The 19374-nt window shown below is 46.2% G+C and overlaps 3 protein-coding genes and 1 non-coding gene across 5 annotated transcripts in view; 1 reads left to right on the plus strand and 3 right to left on the minus strand.

Annotated features, from left to right (window-relative positions):
• ZDHHC8 (zinc finger DHHC-type containing 8) overlaps positions 1-2216 on the minus strand; it is a 99474-nt gene extending 97258 nt beyond the window's left edge. The window contains exons 1-2 of the mRNA XM_027892668.1: positions 836-2216; positions 529-653 (exon numbers count right to left, since the gene is read on the minus strand). The gene's annotated coding sequence lies outside the window, so the exon portion shown is untranslated. The remainder of the gene's footprint in view (positions 1-528; positions 654-835) is intronic.
• Positions 2217-2731: 515 nt separating this feature from the next.
• Positions 2732-11700, minus strand: RANBP1 (RAN binding protein 1). 2 transcript variants are annotated; one of them, XM_027892676.1, is made up of 6 exons: positions 11571-11700; positions 9709-9845; positions 7979-8136; positions 6002-6130; positions 4072-4137; positions 2732-3137 (listed from the first exon to the last, which is right to left on the minus strand). In XM_027892676.1, exons 1-6 carry the CDS (start codon positions 11583-11585, stop codon positions 3013-3015), a joined length of 630 nt encoding a protein of 209 aa, XP_027748477.1. In that variant the 5' UTR covers positions 11586-11700; the 3' UTR covers positions 2732-3012. The 2 variants fall into 2 exon arrangements, with proteins under 2 accessions (XP_027748477.1, XP_027748476.1); XM_027892675.1 differs by lacking the exon at positions 11571-11700 and adding an exon at positions 11076-11310.
• LOC114061837 lies at positions 3877-4008 on the minus strand. The gene has a single exon (XR_003572230.1). It is a non-coding gene; the product is annotated as a small nucleolar RNA SNORA77 (small nucleolar RNA).
• Positions 11701-11825: 125 nt separating the features above from the next.
• On the plus strand, positions 11826-18154 carry TRMT2A (tRNA methyltransferase 2 homolog A). The gene is made up of 10 exons (XM_027892672.1): positions 11826-12696; positions 13327-13435; positions 13911-14092; positions 14957-15071; positions 15314-15429; positions 15995-16106; positions 16483-16605; positions 17158-17233; positions 17725-17841; positions 18054-18154. Exons 1-10 carry the CDS (start codon positions 12122-12124, stop codon positions 18152-18154), a joined length of 1626 nt encoding a protein of 541 aa, XP_027748473.1. The 5' UTR covers positions 11826-12121.
• Positions 18155-19374: the final 1220 nt, after the last annotated feature.

Below are 19374 nucleotides of genomic sequence, written 5' to 3' on the forward strand. Positions count from 1 at the left end.
AGTATTGGTGACCTGCAAACTGTTCAGGGTCACTGGGAGAACCCTCAAGGATCAGCAATTAGTTGGTTAGGAAAAGCTACTTTTCCTTCAAATTTGCAGTGCTCAGAACATTTGGATCATCTTGTGCTGCCCAGTCCTGCCCAAGCAGGGCCAGACAGTTCTGGGTACAAGCCAGACCTGCTAAGTTACCCACTTTAATATGACAATCTTCATTTAGTTGTTCATTTCTTACCAGATAAATCAAGAAATTATTGCCTAATAATGCCTTTTCAGGGGCCTAAACAGATATCCCACAAAGTTTCCTAGAGTTTTTCCATTAGGTATTTTCCATGGAATAGCATTTGCACACAATTTCCCGACTGCTGTGCCTGAACAGTGAATTAGAGCAATTTCTGTGTGGCACAAGACTTTCAAACAGGTTCAGACATTAATCACACTGAAGTTATTGCCATTTCAGAAACAAGTGTAAGGCAGCTGATGTATTTGTGCCCACAAATTCCAGAGGGAGCTTTTGCACTCCAAGCCTACCTTTCTGTCAAAGGATAATTGCGGTTTTGGAGCCGAGTTACTGCCTGACAAGACAGGCCAGGTTCTGTCCTCTCAACAGCCCTGTCACCAGTGAAGATGGGGGGACACCATGAATACCTGGTGACCTGGGCAGGGGCACAAGACAACAGCACATCAGCTGGAACTCAAGGGTGCTCAGCACAGAGCAAGCTACAAAAACATTTCAGGGACTCCTCCTGGGGGTCTGCTTTCCATCTGAGAAAGCTTATCATTAGAATGACTTGCAGAAAAGTCTTGTTTCTCTGAGATCAATTTTAAAAGTACTTACTGCTTTTTAATGTGTAGAACAGCACACCTGTGGCTCCTAAAGTGACCAGAACTTTTTACTTTAGGGGACTACAACATCCTTCAGCCAAATGTTATCCAGAGAAATCATTTCACTCACTGGTGTCTCACAGCTTTGCTCTTTGAGACTGCAGACCTGCAAGGGTGGCTCCAATCCATGAACTGTAAACATGGATCAATCAATCTCAACAGGAACGGAAATGTCCTCCAATCATTTAAGCATGCATAAAGAGAGAGGGGAAGAAGAGGGTAATAACGTTAAGCAGAAATCATCAATATCTAATATTAAGACAAATTAGGTAATTCAGGTGTTGCCTCTCCTCTCCTGTCCAGTGTTTGACAGGGAAATCCAACTCACCCATTTTGCTGCCTTCATCACTTTGCCCCTGCAGACTAAAGATGAATTCCCAGGAAGAGTTCTTAAAATAACAAACAAATCCTTTAAATGAAAATTTAAGTTTATTTTGAATTTTTAAATGTCATTTCTATCAATTTAGACACAGTTTGACATTATCAGATCAGAGAATTTACAGTGACTCATGGATAAAGATTTGGCTTTTACATTCAAATGTTAAATACTTCAGAATAGCTTTGTCTTGTTATTTCCAAACCAGAAACACTAAGGAGCATTTTATTTCACCTTTCAACCACCTTTGTTAATTAACAGACTTTTGGTATCTGCTGTACTTGAAGGGGAATGTGCGAAACACCAAAGGAATTACTCTGTTTGAATGAAGCGAGTACCTTAATTACAGATCCAGATTTAAGACTCATTCATGGTAGCATTAAAAGACAGTGCTAAAACATGATTTTTTAAAAAATATACTTTCCTCAAGTAGACTGCAGAACCTGACCAAGTTAAAAGCCTCTTTATGAAGATAAAAAGGTCTTGCTATCCAATGTTAACATCATTCAGTCTTACAGTTTAGCAAGTTTTGTCTGGTTTTCGTAATTATTTTGGAAACTATTATAAAATTTCATCACTACCCTAACACAATCCTTGTATTAGTGTTCAACAACGAAACTCATTTCATCTATCAGACTTAATTGTGTTGATTTTATTGCTTACTATAGTTTATCTTCTTACTCTAGCACTAACTTGAAATCGGTCAAGTCTCCTCACTGCAAATGTTGGTTGTTGATCCAATCTGCCCATTCTGGCAAGGAGAGCGTCCCTCAAGCTTGTACAACATAATTAATTAACTGTTCCAGAGTGACTGCCACTCTCCAAGAGGGACAGCCTCCCTACCAAGCATCTGAGGAGTTCAGAACTCCTCTAGTTCGTAAAAACGACGTGAGCTCCGAAGCCCTGGGAAGAAAAGCTGTTCAGTTTTAGCCTAAACTGCTAGGACCTGCTGCCACGGGGAATCTCACAGGGAGGTACTCACAGTCTGCTTCCTCTGCACACACCTCGGCACAACAGGCTGCTGCTGCCTTCAGCCAGCGAGGAGCACTCCGTGGAAGATGAGGGACAACAGCAGCAGCTTTCTGCTGGAATCAAGCCTTTGCAGTATTAGCACACTGGGGGCGGGGGGGAAGCACAGGTTTTGTTTGGTAAGAGGCAAATACTTGTGGAATCTCACAAAATGCATTTTCTCCCCCACCCCTGCTTTCAGGGTGAGCTGGATCAGCAGCAGGAGTGCCAGGAACGCTGTCCCTGCCCCACTGCAGGGCCTGCTGCGTGCCAGGCACAGGCACAGCCCAGCACACACAGCAGCGAGAGGGAGAGCTCTGCTGGAGCCACAAACACCAATGCAATCCTGACCTGCCCTGCTGGGAAAAGTCTGTTAACCTACTCCATCCACAGGAATGATGATATGTAGCTTCACACCCAGTGAAACAAGTGTATTCACAAGCCTTCACGGTTCTGCCCCTGATGCTGATGCCACATTTGTTTTATTCACTCTTTTGGATGACTATAAATAAGTGTTTCCACTATGGAAAAGAAAGTTAGCACAGTACATTTTCATGACCGGGGAATGGATTTTTCTGAAGACACCTTCCAAAGGGCAAAAGCTTAGAAAAAACAAGCTGAATGTTGAATTGTGTTCCTTATAAAGTCCCTTGTAAAAAAAATTTAAAAAAACCACCAACAACAAAAGAAAACAAAATCAAGGAAAAAAAAAAAGTAAAGGAAAAACTGCAAGGCCCAGGATGATTTTATTGCTTTTCTTCGTTTTTTTCCTTGGTCTCCTTCTTCTCAGATTCTCTGCTTTCTTCCTTTACAGAAAGCTCTTCTAGTTTTTCAGCCACTTTATCAGCACTATCATTTTTGTCTGTGCCTGCTAAAAGATTGATTAGGAAAAGTGTTACACAGAGGCAGCAATGGACTTTCCTGTGACAGGGGAAAGAGTAGAGAAGTGGAGGGGGAGGGGAGAGACAGCTGGTATTCAGAATATGAACAAAAATAAAGACATTCTCCACTGGCCACTGCAGTGACTCATTCCTTTTCCTCTGGTAATTATTATCTCAGATGTCAGACTTCAAGAAATACCACTTGCATATGTTAATCATGACATGAAGGCCTAATTACAGGGACTGAGAAAGGTGTAACTGCTGGCCAGCTGTGCTGCCACCAGCAACAAGCTCCACAACTGTCCAGACATGTCCCCAGCTTCTTGTCATCTTCACTGAACAACCAGAAGTCAAGTTCCCCAGTCTGACTCTGAGGAACAGGAATTCTTGAGACTGGCAAAGCCAGTACCTTGAATAATGCTGATGCAGACCACAAGGAGTCTGCACTTTAAAAAGGTGGAAGTGCTTGATATGGAGACACATCTTGTCACACAGGCAATTCTACAAGGTGGTGCAACTATTAATTATTAAGAGACCTGTGAATAAATGCTACGACTTCATACACATTATCAACTATACAAAACATTAGGTACTCCACTTGCACGATTATACTTTTTGTGGAATTGGGGAAAGGGAACTGGGAGGAAGAAACAGGACTGTGGTTGCAGCGTTCACAGTTCATTTGTGTACTGTGAGCCATCAGCACTTCCCTAGAATGCTTTCAAGAGAAGCAGTGTCCCAACAGCAACTGTAACAGCCTCCTACAGCAAAGAAGGCCATGGTCACTCGAGTGGGCTGTTACTCTTGCAGACAGAAAAGCACCTGAACTGAAGGCTGCAGTTCAGCACAGAGTGAGTCTGCTGGAACGTGACACTCCAGGGTACCGTAACCACTCACACAGCCAGAAAACTGAGACCACCTTACCTTTCTTTGCTTTCTTGCCTACTTCGTTCCTGCATTCTTCAAATTTTGCCTTGAATTTCTGTGCATCTGTTTCAATAAGGATAAGATATTTTCCATTAGTTTTACTGCCTCACAGGATTGAATACTCCTGATCCTGAGCAAAGATACCCAACGGGAAGCTGCATAAACAACATTTGCAGGGACCTATCAGTAATCCAGTAAATCACACAGGATGCAAAATTCTTCAATCACATCTCTGTGCAAAAGCAGTTTAATTTCTTCAGCAAGTCTACTGAAGCAGTTTATTTTGCAAAATAATCGAAATGTAATGCCAGCAGGAGCTGTTTTGTAGTTATTGCAACTCCCAGCTGTCTCTAGCCTGCAGGAATAGGAATATGATGTCAGAGACTGCTCACATCTGTATGCAAACGACTGAAGATTAGCTTTGAACTGCTATCTTTGTCAGCTATGTTATCCCCTAGGAGTCTTCCCCAACCCTACCATGACTTGGGTTCTCAGCATCACCCAGGGCAGACAGTGCCTGTTCCATTAGTACCAGCACTCACTCTCTGGCCCCAGGGCTGCACTCGGGCTGTTCCTGAGAGAGGAGCTGAGAATGCACAACTGCCACGACGTTTTAGTCTGAGCCACCACCTGATTTAGCTGCACTGCTGTTTCTGCACAGGTAATACCAGCACAAGAGTCAAAAGAGGAGTGGGCAGGGTGCTTCCTAACCCCAGAGCAACAAAGGAGGTAATTGATGTGCCAGGCTGGCCTGGCTGGCCACACGAGGTCACTGTTGCCCCACAGGACTCTGAAGGCACTATGAAACAGGCCCAGGGAGCGCTCCTGGGATTCCTTCTCAAGCATCTCCAACAGGGGAGACTCCTGAAGGACATTCTTCCGTCTGTTCCCCTGTCATCTGCTTAGTCAGCACTGCAAGGGGCAAACAGGAAGAGAGGAGGACACTCCAATACACAACACCCAATAACTGAACAGCCTCCACCAGAAAGAGGGAAAGACTTCTCCAAGATGAGCAAACAGTCCCCAAACCCCTTTAATTTCCTTTTTGATCATGAAGCAAGTGGATCAGAAGGATTTGTTTGGCTAAACAATGATGTTGGATAACGATACACTAAGTTCTTCCCAGATGGAAGCAAATCCATCTAGTTTTAAAATACACTTTATGGCCCATCTAGCACATAGGGAGAAAACAAGGCTAAGCACATTAAACTTGTGTGGCAAATTGTAAAGCAGGAAATGCAACACTTTTTCATTTCACTTCTTTAAAAAAAAACTACAGCAAAACAACATAAACCCTCCCACACCCAGACACTACTTTGATTTAATCCCAGCTGATCCATAATTAGAGTTACTTTGCTGTTGTGGTGCTCAGCGTAGTCACTCCAGAAAAACCCACAAACTAGTATGATGGCTTTCACTGGCACTTTTCTCTGAGACCCACGTAATCAAAACAGAGAAGATACTACATACTTCATCTAAAAAAACCCCCAACAACTTAGATGTTCTGCTAATGCAGATGGACCAGAAATATCAGATCAGGACTTCCCTGCTTCTAATGCAAATATCTAATCTTAACTACAATTCAGCACCTGAGATAAATGAACACAAGCTGCATGTGAGTCTCTAAACTGCTTTCAGTTTTATTCTAATTGGCATTGCACTTGCATGAAATGGCTTAAGTTAAAAAAAAGTGCCTAGGGCAGAGACTGAACAAATATTCCTAAAGGCCTAATTACTCCACTGTTTGTCAACACACATGGTTTAGTGATTGCCAGACTCCTCTCAGATAAAGAAGTAATTAGCTAACACTGCCATGCAGGGTGAGATACCGATTATCTACAGCAGAGATTTATTTACAGCAGTGCTCAGACAGGCAGTGTCACACAGCAGTTTACAACCAGGGGAAGTTCGGTGCCGGTCCACTCACTCTCTGCGTTTAAAAATCGGATTGCCAGAAGTTCAGGCTTGGGGCACTCGTCTGCAAAGTCAGCGTGTGTGTTCCAGACCCAGGCCCTGTCGCTCCCAGCGTTGGGCTTCAGCTCCATTAAGGGTGTGACTGAAAAGGAAGCATTGCAAGATGTACAGAGCACAAACAGTAAATGTTTTCCACACCAGCCTCCGTAAATCTCACTGGCAACAGGCTGCAATGGTTACGTAGAGCACTTTACACAGAGTTACTCTGGATAAAGATAAAACAGTGGTGCCCACATATACTCTTCCTCACATCATCAAATAACACAGTGCACCATCCCCGTGTAAGAGGATGCTGGATTCCCTCCTGGCAAAAATCTGAGGGTTTGATTCAGTTTTTGTTTAAAACAGATGACTGTGATACTAAGATGCAGTCACTAGGCACAGCTCTGAAGGCAAAGGATTTAGGAGGAAAAGGTATCCACACAGACAAACAGCATTCATTCTTCCTTTACACACTGAAAATACTACCAAGAATTAATTAAAAAAGAAGCATTATTCCTTCAATTAGTCATCCAATTAACTTCTCTCACATCAATTTAGAGCTGTAGTACAAGGCATTACAGAGTTCTGCAGCACTGCAAGGTGCACACAGTGTATTTTCCATCCCTTTCCCTCCAAGATGCTGCAATTGCTTCCCCCGACTGACTGGAAAAGTTCTCACACTGCTCTGAGACCCTGTGCACTACAGACATGCAAAGTTTAGGAGGGCTTTTTTTATCCTTCATCCCTTGGGTCCTGTTTAGTTCAGGAGAAATCTGAGGAGTCTACTCTTTCCTTGCATTTTTAAAATCCAGAGATCAATTTACATCTCGTTCCATTCAGTGTTTTGCAAAAACGAAGAGAGTCCTTTTGTCTGCCTGTGAGTCAGCATAACTTCACTAAACAAATCTATACTGAGAGCAGCTTCACCAGGAAAAAAAAACCCCAAACAAATTTTGACATGAATGCTATAAATTTATCAGTTCTGTTTTGTATATGCACAACATTTCTTTCCTTAAACAAAAGGTTTTCTCTTGCTGGTTGGTGACTGCACTGCCATTTCATTTACTAAACAGGAACACCTGTGTCCTCTGAACAGTCTGACTTTCTGAGGGATCTACCCCAAGAAAACAAGAATTACTGCTTCTGACTCGAGGTTTGTACTAAGCTACTTCTTATTTTAAGTTATCTAAATGTAGTTTAACTCCACAGACCACTATATACTCCTCCTACAAAAATCTGAATACTTCCAAAGCAAGCAACAAAGTATCATCAAATTAATCTACTTGTTGCAAGTTATGCTGACTTTCAAGTATGTCCTCCTGTTCTTTTTATTCAAAGAGGATTCTTTTTTGAGTGAGTCAGCCCAATATACCACATTCATTTCAGTTTCTTTCCCAAGCAGAGAAAGGCAGACAGAGATTAGTTTGGCACCTCAGCATCTGTTTTCTGAGGGTTAAGGGATTGGTTCTAGCAATTTAAAGATTTAGCTCTAAGTAGTAAATTACTACATGGTGGGTTTTCTCACCCTTTTACAAAACCAAGCCAGTATACATTAAATTCTTATCCCAAACAGTATTAAGGCCTACATTTTCTTTACTCTAACAATCATTAAACTACACACAATTGAAAATTACATAATGCCTGCCTATCCCAGTTAAATTTAAAGTGACTTCAGTTAGTCTTAGAGCAATTTCAGAGTCTGAAGGAAAAAAATTCCAGCTTCCACTAACAAAAATAAGCCCTGATGGGTTTTGATGCTTTGTGGCCTTGTGTGAAGAGCAAGAGCCAACTCTGTTTACAGTCTGCCATAAATCTGATGTCTGTTTAGGAGATGCACAGCAACTCTCCAGCTGCTACTAAACCGCCCTGAGTTCTTAATCCACCCTGCACAATTGTGCAGAGCTTTTTTCTAAAACAGAACTGGGGAGTGCTGTGATGCACAACGTACTGTAATGGTTTGCACAGATTTTGAGAGTTTTATCCCTCCGCATCAGGAGGCGAATTGTTCCCTTCTCCTTGTGCTTCAGGAGTTTCACATCACCCGTCCCTCGCTCTTTCCACTCGGGGTGCTCGTTCTCAGACGCAAACCGGAAAAGCTTCGCTCGCCTGGAGGGAGAAGGAATTTCATCAGTCTGCACGTAGAAACATTCCCTGAAACCCCCCCCCGACTGGACAGTACAGAGGTTTTGAAAGCCACACGCAATAAAACAACTCCCTTTGTAAGGGTCTCTGTTCTAATTCAACACACAGATTTAGAAACTGATAGGATGAATTAAAATTTAATAGTAAGCTATTAGAAATGATGTAATAACTACATTAAAATCCAACAGGTCCTGGACACACTTTGGGATGACAAATGCATTTGGTGTGGGCAACCTTCTAAATTCAGGGAGCTAATTAACAGGTGTTGCTATAGCCAGAGTTCTTGTATGTAACTACAACTGCTTCATCTTCCCAGCAATAGTAATTCACAAAATTTAGCAGCTTACTGCTAAGTAAAGACTCTTGTAAAATTCCAAGCCCATTGTTTGATCAACTGTTAAAGTGCCTCACCCTCTAGAGTCACTCATTTCCCTGTAACTCCAAAAGCCTACTTGCTGCTCTCCTTCAATCAGGAGTAAAGTGCAACACGTCTGCTTCAGAACGCCACTGCTGAACCCTCCCAGATGCCAGTGTGCCACAGGAGAAGCAGGAGGAGTTTGGGATGTTGGTCAAAACTGAGCCAAGATACAGCCTGATCTCTGCTAAGGAGGTCAGGACTCTGGTATAGAACAGGAGGCACCTGCTCACACTGCAGGACAGATACAGAAATGCATGGGAGAGGGACCTGTCCTGTCCCTTGATCCCAAGGTCCTTCAAGGGAAAGTGTCAAACATTGGAACAAGCAGCTCTAACAGAGGCTCTGATGCAGATCAACTCCTTTGACCAAAGCAAGTCATTCCTTCCAAGTCCAGCTGGCATTCAGTAGGTTATCCCCCAGGTTTAACTATCAGAACCACCAGCATTCACAAAAAAAGGACTCCTTTCCTCCATCCCCCCTTTGTAGGCATGAAAATTAACCTACAGAACAGCAGAACTTACACTCTTATTTCACTACCACAGTCTTTTAAAATAAAACAATTTTTTAAAAAATCTTCCCATGTGATGTTGCCCATGACAAGCAGAGAGGCCAAAGGGTCAGAGACCTCTCTTCTTCAGGCAGATCAACCTATCCTGATTTGACACTAAGCTCAATCTAGGGATAAAACTGTGTGTAAGACAAGAAAGAGGTACAGCCACAAAGACCCCAATGCTTTTGTTATTGCTTCTATTATTTAGGTACACTGTGCATCACCCTGTACCTGGGGATGCACGGCACAACACCATACACATCTCGTTTCTTTCCTCACAAGATACTTGTTTCTCACTGGGATCACACAACTTCAAGGCTCTAATAATTATTTAAGTTATTGCTTTGTTTCGTGCTAAACAATGCTAAAGACAGATCTGCACTATCAGCTCCCTTCCATTGTTCCAAACTTCAGTTTCTTGGGGCATTATTATCAGTCATCCCCCACTCAATCACTGTCATCACAGTAAACACCAACCAAATTGCATTACAGCTTCATACAGCTTTCTATAACAGTCAAGTTAAAGCCTAATAAGCACTCAGATAACAGGCAGAATTATTCCTCTTACATCTTGAAGAGTTCTTCCTCATCCTCTTCCAGAGTTTTTATTTCTTGCTCAGGAAGGGAAACTATAGGCTCGAAGTGAGGATCGTGGTTAGAATCATCTGTATTTTCAGTAGAAGTATCGTGCTCCTCGTGTGCTTCCTGAGGAGAAAGGCAACACAAACAAATAACTATGCTGGGAATCTAAGGCCTGGAGCACTTCCACCTGTATTTGAAACCTTTATGACTTTTCAGCAGTTAGATCTTAGTAACTGAAATACCCTGTAACAGTAAAGGAAAACTATTGTAGCTGAAAACAAGTGGTTTTCAAGTCAACATATGGCTAAAGAAAGAAATAAAAAGGTGCTCATGCAGTGGTAGATGTTTTAATCCTACCACTCCTGAACTGTGCAGAGGCTTGGCCTTGGAGCAATAGCTCTTGGTTATGGAAAAGTAATTTCTTCAACCATTTCTCCTATATAATGTGTTTTATGCTATTAAGGCCCTACTACTTCTTAGTGCCTAATGACCCATCACTAATGGGAAAAATAGAAAAAAATCCCCTCAGCACCAAACCAACCACCTAACCCAGCTTCAGGGACACACTGCAACCCAGGTTCAGCACTCTGTTTTATGTATTAGAATCACCCACGGCCAAAGATATTCTTGAGGCACAGCTCATGCAGTAATTTAGGGTTTTTTTGTTTTAAGACTCTTCAAGGAACTTTAGGTTATGGGTAAATGGCCAAAATACTTCTTCCTATTTAAGTTCTTTAGGAATCTGTCAGAGCACTCGTTAAGCTTAAGAACAGTTTTTACTGTGTGACTGGTAGGTAAGTGATAAACATCTCCAGGGCTTCATACCCATGGGCTGCTGAGAAGCACTGACTACACAAGCCTAGAAGGGAGATTCATATGCAAGTTTAATGAAGCCACAAAACAGCTATCTCGGGACAAGGGAACTGATTTGGGTTTGGCTTTTTTTGTTTCTGTTTCAATGATAGAGAAAGGAAAACCGGTCTCTACATTGGGGACACTTAAATCCTATTTTTACTTTACAGATGAAGGAGCCCACTCTTAGAGGCTCTATGCACAACATCCTTTACAGAGCAGGTATACACCACACTTACATACAGCAACTGAAATAAAGCAGCCTATTTTTACTAAGTAGTTAAAAAAAAAAAAAAAGAAAAAAAGGGAGGGGGGAGGGAGGAGAATGAGGTAAGAAATGGTGCAAAGTAAAATCCAGTTGTGTGAACAACGTCAAACCAGCCATCGTTAGTTTTATGTGCCCAGCGTTCCAGAATGAGGGGGGAAAAAAAACCAAGAAAGGCGTTACATCACATCTGTTTTCAAAAAACAGGAAAAGAAGCATTAGCCAAACTTTTATACATTGTCCTGTCCTGTGTGAGCAGCACTTCCCGCCTGGCAGTTCATGGTCCATCCTGAGCCCGAGCGATCGATTACAGACGGCATGAGAAAAGGCACCGTCCACAGCAAGCAGGCGGGAGAGCGCGGGTCGCGCTATCGCGACACGGCCGCGACAAGGAGCACGTGGGGGACCTGCTGCGGCACGAGGGGTCCGGCCGGGTGGGCCGGGGAGGGGCGGGAGAGGGAGAAGTTGCAGGAGGAGAAGAAAGGAGGGGGATGAGGGAGAGGGATGCCCTGAGAGCGCCCGGGGAAACGGCCGCGGCGGGGGGGGGGGGGGGGGGGGGAACGGCCACAACGCCCCGGCCCGCGCGGCCCCGGCGCGGCCCCGCGCTCCTCCCGGCCCGGCCCGGCCCGGCCCCGGCCCCCCGCCCCGGGCCCCACCTGTTCCCTCCCCTGCCGTCCCGTCCCGTCCCGTCCCCTCCGCCCGGGCCCGGCCCCGGCCCCGCCGCCCCTCACCGCGGTGTCGGCCATGGCCCCGCTGTCCGCGCTCCGCTCGCCGCTTCCTGCGCGCGCCCCGCCCGCCTTTACCTCATTCCCGCAGCCCGCGCCGCGCCCGCGAGGCACGATGGGAAACGCCGCTGCCCTCAGCCCCGCCCCGGCGCGGACACCGCGCCGCCCGCACCCGGCCCCGGCCCCGGCCCCGCCGCGCCCGCCCCTGGACAGCTCCCCGCGTCACCGGCCCCGTCAGCGATCCCCCCGTCCCCCCACAGGCGTTGTTGTTATCCCGGTCCCCCAGCGCTTTTCCCGGCGCCCCCCGCGCCATGGCGGCGCCCGCCCGCGGCGGGGAGGGGGGGGCCCCAAGATGGCGCGCGCCCGCGTGAGGGGGGAGGCGGTGTCCGAGCCTGTCCTCGCACTGTGGGGTCTGAGGGCCGCGGCCGCGCCCAGGGGCAGACATTAAAGAACATCCCGATCGCCCCCTCTGCCGCCGATCCCCTCGCAGCGGCCCGGCCGTGACGCCGCGGCCCCGCCCCGGGCGGTGCGCGGGGCTGTCTGAGGGGCGGCGGGGCATGGCGGAGGAACGCGGTCCCTGCGAGCCCGATCGCCTCACGGCGGGCGAGGCTGGAGATGGCGCCGAGCCCGAGAGCCGGGCCGGGGGAGACTCCGCGGAGAGCCCCGACGTGTACAGATACATCAAGGGAGACTTGTTCACCTCCGAGATCTACAAAGTAGAGATACAGAACCTGCCCAAGTACATCGGGTTTAACGACGTGAAGAAGTTCCTCGCCAAGTACGGGCTGAGCCCGCACAAGATCAAGCTGTTCGGGAGGCAGACGTTCGCCTTCGTGACGTTCAAGAGCGAGGAGGAGCGGGACAAGGCCGTGCGGGTGCTGCAGGGCGCGCTCTGGAAGGGCCGCGGGCTCAGCGTGCGCCTCGCCAAGCCCAAGGCGGACCCCATCGCCAAGAAGAGGAGGCAGGAGGAGGACGCGGAGCCGGGGGAGGCGAAGCGCCCGGCGCCCTCGGGGGACGAGCCCCCGAGCAAGCGGATCGCGGACGTGGTGACCCCGCTGTGGAACGTGCCCTACGAGGAGCAGCTGGCACAGAAGCTGCAGGAGTGCGAGCAAGTGCTGCAGAAGCTGACAAAGTAATTCCTGTTTGTAGTAACGCTGCTGCAGTGTGTGCAAGGCTTGGCCTTGCGATGGGATGTAGCTAAATTCACTACCTCTAAAATGCAGTGAGCTAGGGGTTGGTCAAAACTCCGATCCCCTGTCAAAGTACACAGAAGATAATCTGCAGTGGTAGGGCCTAAAAAGCCGTTCCAGTTGACAAAACTTGCTGTTCTTGGTCAGCTTCAAAAGTTCGCTAAGTGAAGGGGAATTTGTTTTAAAGTCTGTTGTTCCATAAGCAGGAGGATGTTTGTGCCCTTAAAAAAATAGCATTGTCAAAGGGTGTAAGGGATAATCCATCTGTAGAGACGGTAAATTACTATTGGGATTTTCTCTTTTAAAATCCCCTCAAAATTTTATGCCCGGTCTTTGTAGATCAGAGTATCACCTCTGTCTCTTGCCTTACCATTGTAACTACATTTAACCCTTATTTTTTCAGGTTACAGCTCTTATAAAGAGAGGGTTTGCCTGTTAAAAATTCTGGAAGAGGTGCTCTTCCATCTGATAATCTGATGCATTTTTGTGCCCTATACAAAACGTTTTGTGCAACTGTTGGCCTCAGCTTTTCTAACTGCGCGCTTTATACTTTTTGTTTCCGATTTGGGCAGGGAAATGGGAAACAACAACAGAGCTTTATTACCTTGGCTGTTTGTGCAGAAGCAGAAGTTTAATAAATTATGTTGCCCGGTGGAGGGAGTGAGAGCGTCACCATTACAGGTAAAGTGTGGGGTGGGGTTAATGAGTGAGGAGTACAGTCCTTTTTTGGTCCTATGGGACAGTGGACAAACTGAGCATTCGACTTCATCTTGTAAGAATAAATGATGAATTTTAGTTGTTGCCTTTTATGTAAATACTGTGTGGAAATATTTACAGAAAGCGGACAAACAGACACAATTAACTGGATGTTCTAACTTTCAAATGAAGATGCTAGCCCTGCAAGCCTGTGTTGTAAGCTAATGGATTCTTCAGCAGAGGCAATAGTTTGCTCTTTAGATAACAAGACTTATTAATACATTTTCTTTGTTACTCTTAGTTCACACACATCAAAATCCATGAGCATCTTCCATATGAACTAAATGTCCTGTGTCCATTTGCAAATGCATTTAACCATGTGAGATTTGTTTCAGGAGAAACTCGGCATGTACAAGTAAACGCTGTATAAATATCTTACATCGCTTTATTTTGAATCTAGACTGAATATCGCAACAAATGTGAGTTCTTGATTGGGATTGGTGTAAATCAAGAAGACAAAACTGTGGGTTGTCGTCTTGGCAAATATAAGGGTGGTACATGTGCTGTAGTGGAGCCATTTGATACTGTTCACATTCCTGCTATTGCCAAAAAAGTAGTAAAAGCTTTCCAAGACTTCATAAGGTGAGCATAAGTAAAGTGAGTTATCCCTAAAGGTTTTGATATCTTACTCAAAAATTATTTATAAAATGAAATATTGTGAAAAGCTTAGTGTTTGTTCTGAGCTTGAAGAGCTAAGATGTACCAGTCTCAGTTTGCAGTGAGTCTTTGTTTCCACCTTGTGCCTGGATCAGGGGCTCACAGGGTACTTTTCCCTTGCTCTGAGATGGGGGGACAGGTACAAGCCGAACAGTTTTATTGCAACCAGTGGGATGTGTGAGTCTGCAATAAAAAGTGTGTGTTAGTTCTGAGCTTCTTCCACTAACTGCAAAGAAGGGCTTTTAAAAGGAGGAATTTGAATAACAAAGGTCCACTGCTTCCTGGGAGGAAGAGAAGAATCATCCTACAGCAAGGAATAAAAGAAGCTGTGCATTTAAGCAACAATACTTTTTTAGAAAAATGAGTGCTTTCTTTAAAAGGAATTAAATCCTCAAAAATGGAAGCCTCAGGAGAATCATGAAGGTGGAAGGTTTGAACTCGGTATGCAGCAGAGAAGCTAATGATGTAAACAGTTGTGTCATTCTCTGAATGTGATGGGAAGCTGCCTGTTTTTAGATGGGTTAAAATGGGGGAAAGGATTTTGAGAAGTAGGCACACATTATTTTGCTTTAGGGGATGTTATCTCTTCATGTTACCTCTTTTTGTTCTTTTCTCTTAGTTGAGATGTGGAAGTCATTCCTTTCTTGACAAATCAGGGCAGCCTCTCTTTGTGCTTATCGTTTTTTCCATCACTTTGGACGGTGACCTTCTTTTGTGTCAATAAGCTGTTTAATGTCATGCAAAACAAATCCTTCAGTGTGTAAGTAACCGAGTTTCTGCTGGTTGCAGGTCAACGCCCTACTCGGTGTACAGCCCGGAGACCTACGCTGGGCACTGGAAGCAGCTCACTGTGCGCACCAGCAGGAGCGGCCACGTCATGGCCATCGCCTACTTCAACCCCCAGGTACTGCTCCCCATCCACCTGTGCAGCCACACCCGGCCTGAGGAGTACTCACACCTGAGGCTGGGGTTTGTGCATGCAAAGGGGAAAGGGAATTACCTGGTGGAGTCTGCCTTGCATTGCTACTCCAGTTCTCTTTAGACTGAGGCATGGGAGTCATTCATGTGGTTATAAACAGCACACACTACATCGTATCTTCAAGTCTCTCACGTGATGATTCTCCCTTCTTTCCAATGAAACTGCAGAAATTAAGTAAAGAAGAGCTAGCTGACCTGAAATGCTCTCTGGCACAATACTTCACAGAAGGGCTGGGACGGAGCAGTGGAGTCACCTCTCTGTACTTCGTGGAGGAGGGACAAAGGTGAGGGAGGTGACGTCTCTCTGGGGGAGGCTGCATTTTCTGTGTTTGCAGAACAGCAGGTAGCACTTGCACAGCCTTCTCTGGCTATTTCAGAGGAGCAGCATCAGTGTTACTCATTTCTGCAAGTTACTCACCTTTTCCAAGAGACTTTTGGAATTTCCCATCCTCTGGATGAAGGCAGGCAGAGTTTCAGTGGGTGAACCCAGCAGTTGTTGCTGGCTGTCAGGCTGTGGAAGTGTTTACTGCAGTAGATGGATGTTTATTATTATCAAGTAATTTCCACTTCCTTTCTTCCCCATTTATGGGATTCTTTTAATCTCCCCCTCCTCCCTCACAGAGCACAAGGCTCACACCTTCATCCCGAGACAGTGCAGGTCCCACAGCAACCAGCAGTGGAACGTTTGCACTCTGCAGGACATAAATGACCAAGAAGAGTCTCTAAGAGATAAATGTTACTGCTTAGGATGCAGCACTGCAGTTTTTGGGGGGACTAGAGCTGTGGTAAAAATTGTAACAAACATGTTTGTCTTATTTTTGTTTCTCCCCATTCTTCCCCCACCCTCAGGAAATCTCCCAATCTCGAAGACCTGCCTTTGGAGCATGTGGCTGGTGACAAGTACATATATGAAGAACTTCTTGGCCTAAAATTTAGAATTTCTCCTCATGCATTTTTTCAGGTAAGGATGATGTGAAGTTCCTGATTTCACTGGATTTGCATTAATGCCCTTGAGCTTGTCTAATGCTGTGGAACAAGATATTATATATCTAGAGATTTAATCTTTTATATTTGGTGTGATTCAGTGTGGGAGCACACTGAAGACAACTTTTTTCTTTATAGGAATCCCTTTTGTTTGCCTCCTGGTTCATGGCAGCCTTTTGGTAACACTGACCATGCAGGGGATGGTTTGGGACTCTTGCAGTACTAAATACGTGTTTTTAACTTACACCTGAAGTTGACTTGTTTCTTAGGGCCAAGCAAACATGCTTTACTAAGCTCATTAAAACACATTTAGTGTTGATGATGAGTTGTATCCATTGGACACCGATTCCCAGGTGAACACGCAGGCGGCAGAGGTTCTGTACACGGCCATCGGGGAGTGGGCCCAGCTGAGCCCCGACAGCACCGTGCTGGACATCTGCTGTGGCACGGGAACCATCGGCATTTCCCTGGCCAAGGTGAGCCCTCTCCCTCCCTGCACACAACCTGGGTTAACTGCCTTTTATAGCTAACATTAAGGTGGTTACAATGAAGGAAAATACTTGATGCATTTGAAATGCAACACACTGTATCTTAACTGTTTTCACACAAGTTCTAATTAACCTGCCCGCAGCTGTTTTACCGAGTCATTATGGAAGCTCACCCCAGTGTTGAGCAGCTGAAATTACTCTGGACTAATTCAGTCTGGGCTTTCTCAGAACACTCTGGCTCTGACCAAGCACCGTTTCCTCCGCTGGTTAGAGTGGAGCTGGTCAGAGCAGGGGGGGAACTCCGGCCCCAAAAGAGAAGGACGGCAGCACAATGAGTCTGGCCAGGCTGGGGTAAAGGGTGCTCATCCCACAATTCCAGTTGAAAAAGTCACTGTGGATTTGCTCAGGTCCCTTCTCAGCCTTTTCTCTGCCTGCAAGGCAGTACCTCTGTGACCAGGTACCAGGCAAAGTTCACGTTAATGGGTGATGGTACGAAACGGGTTCAACTGACACAGGGAGAGCTTTTCCCTTACTCTGTAGAAAGTGAAGAAGGTGATTGGAATTGAACTCTGCCAGGAAGCTGTGCAGGATGCCAGAGCCAATGCCCAGATCAATGGTGAGTTCAGCTGAAATGCTCTGTTTGTTAAGAAGTTGTTGTACAGCCAGTTGCTCTTTACCTTATCTCAGCAGCCTGGAATTACATGTTGTTGATAGTGATCTTGTCCATTTTAAACACTTAATCTCTCTGGAAAACAAATACCATGTTAGCCCACGAGATCAATTCACCCATTGACTAAAAACTAGCTTTTTTTTCCTTCTTCAAATGTAAAACATTTCAGTGTAGAAGTGAAATGAAGCCACAGTTATCCTCCTAAATAAAACATTAATATTAGCTGTTGGTTGTGAGGTTTTGCTTTATCCAGATAATGGAAGACGCTCAAATTACTGTTGTTTAAATGATCTGAAATAACAGTGGTTGTTTAAATTACACTGATTTCATGGCAGACTAAACAATTTGTAGTTTCTAAGGCATCAGAACTTAATACCCAATGCAGTGTACTGAAAATGCTTTGGTAAGTACTCTGACATCCTTTCTTGTACTTACAGAACTGAACAATATTGAATTTTACTGTGGGAAGGCAGAAGATGTTGTCCCTTCCCTGATGAACGTGCTGGCTCCTCAGAACCTGGTCACGATTGTGGATCCCCCCCGAGCAGGGCTGCGTGAGTTCCCAGCTGGGCTCTTCTCCTCAGGGCTGGTGGGTGGGGAACCAAGGAAACATCAACAGACAGAGGAGGTGGAGGCTTCAGGTACAGCCTGAGCCCAGAGGGCAGTGCAGCAGTTCCTTCCTGCTGGGGCAGAACCTGCAATTTCTCTGCCAGGCTGTTGCTGCTCACAGGGCCAGTAAACAGCTGTCTCGGTTTTGATCATCCAGATTCCAAGGTAATTCTTGCCATTAGAAGAGCTGAACATCTGAAGAAGCTCATCTACGTCTCCTGCAACCCCAGAGCTGCGATGAACAACTTTGTGGAGTGAGTGTTTCTTGCGTTGGGTTGACTTGGGAAATACCTGAAGATGACAAATGGTGGTTGCTGGGGAGGGGGGAGCTCTTGGCAGAGTAAAACACGGATACATTTCTTCCTTTCCCCTTCAGCCTGTGCCGGGCCCCGTCCAACAGGGTGAAAGGAGCCTCTTTCCGCCCCGTGCGAGCCATGGCCGTGGATCTGTTCCCCCAGACGCGGCACTGCGAGCTGCTGCTCTGCTTCGAGCGCGTGGAATACGCCAACGGCAGCTCGGCCACTCCACCCACAGCAGGAGGTGTCCCCTCGGACAGGGGCCAGGCAGCTGCTGCCCACGGAGATGTCCCCTCGGACAGGGGCCAGGCAGCTGCTGCAGCCCAGGACAGCGACGCATCCTGACTCAGAGACACCCTGCACAAACCACTTTGCCTTGCCAGCTGTGTCAGTAATGTCGTGTCTGTAACAGCCAGGAAATAAATCTGTACAGCAGAGTCAGTGCAAGGCTTCGAGTTCTTTCATCCTATCAACTGAATTTCATTATTGTAGAATCACAGAATGGTTGGTTTTGGAAGGGACCTTAAAGATCATCTCATACCAAGAAACTTGTCATTTCTGGTCAAGAGGCTCCTCCTCCTCTGAGCGTCAGTGAGGCTGTTCAGGGGGTGCCATCAGTCGAGTTCCTCCCAGGGCACAGCAATCTCCACAACTTCTGTAGCCCCACAGGGGCGTTTTGCTCCTGCAGCAGCTCTGGAAGGGTAAGCTTGGCCTCCCAGGAAGTGTTTCTGGAAGAGCTGTGCACGGCAGGGATCACTGAGCAATGACAAAACAAGGACTGTTACCTCATCTCCTCCAGTGGCTGAGTTATAACTGAAATGCTGCTGGGCACGGGTGCTCTGCACCAAACCTGTGCCCTGGACTCCAGAGCATCTCCTCAGGTGTCCTCCCAGCTGTTGGAGCCGCAGCCTCTCCTGTGCAGGAGACAAAGGCAGGTTGTGTTTGCCACAAACCCCCCCAGACACTCGGCCCCTGCAGCTGCACCTCAGTGCAGGTACTGGGGTGGAGACAGACCTGGCTGAGTCCCCCTGGCACAGGGTGCTCTGCAGGCACGAGCCCCTCTCCTGGCGCTGCCATCAACAGATGGTGATCAGAGCACACACAGCACTGACTGTGAGAACGAAAAACCATCTTCAGTCTCAACTTACCAAACATACTCCTGCTAAACACTTAATGTGGCCT

This window comes from Empidonax traillii, unplaced genomic scaffold, assembly GCF_003031625.1.
Source record: "Empidonax traillii isolate 1590-97213 ecotype Southwest subspecies unplaced genomic scaffold, ASM303162v1 scaffold361:size2146424, whole genome shotgun sequence".
NCBI classification, from domain to species: Eukaryota; Metazoa; Chordata; class Aves; order Passeriformes; family Tyrannidae; genus Empidonax; species Empidonax traillii.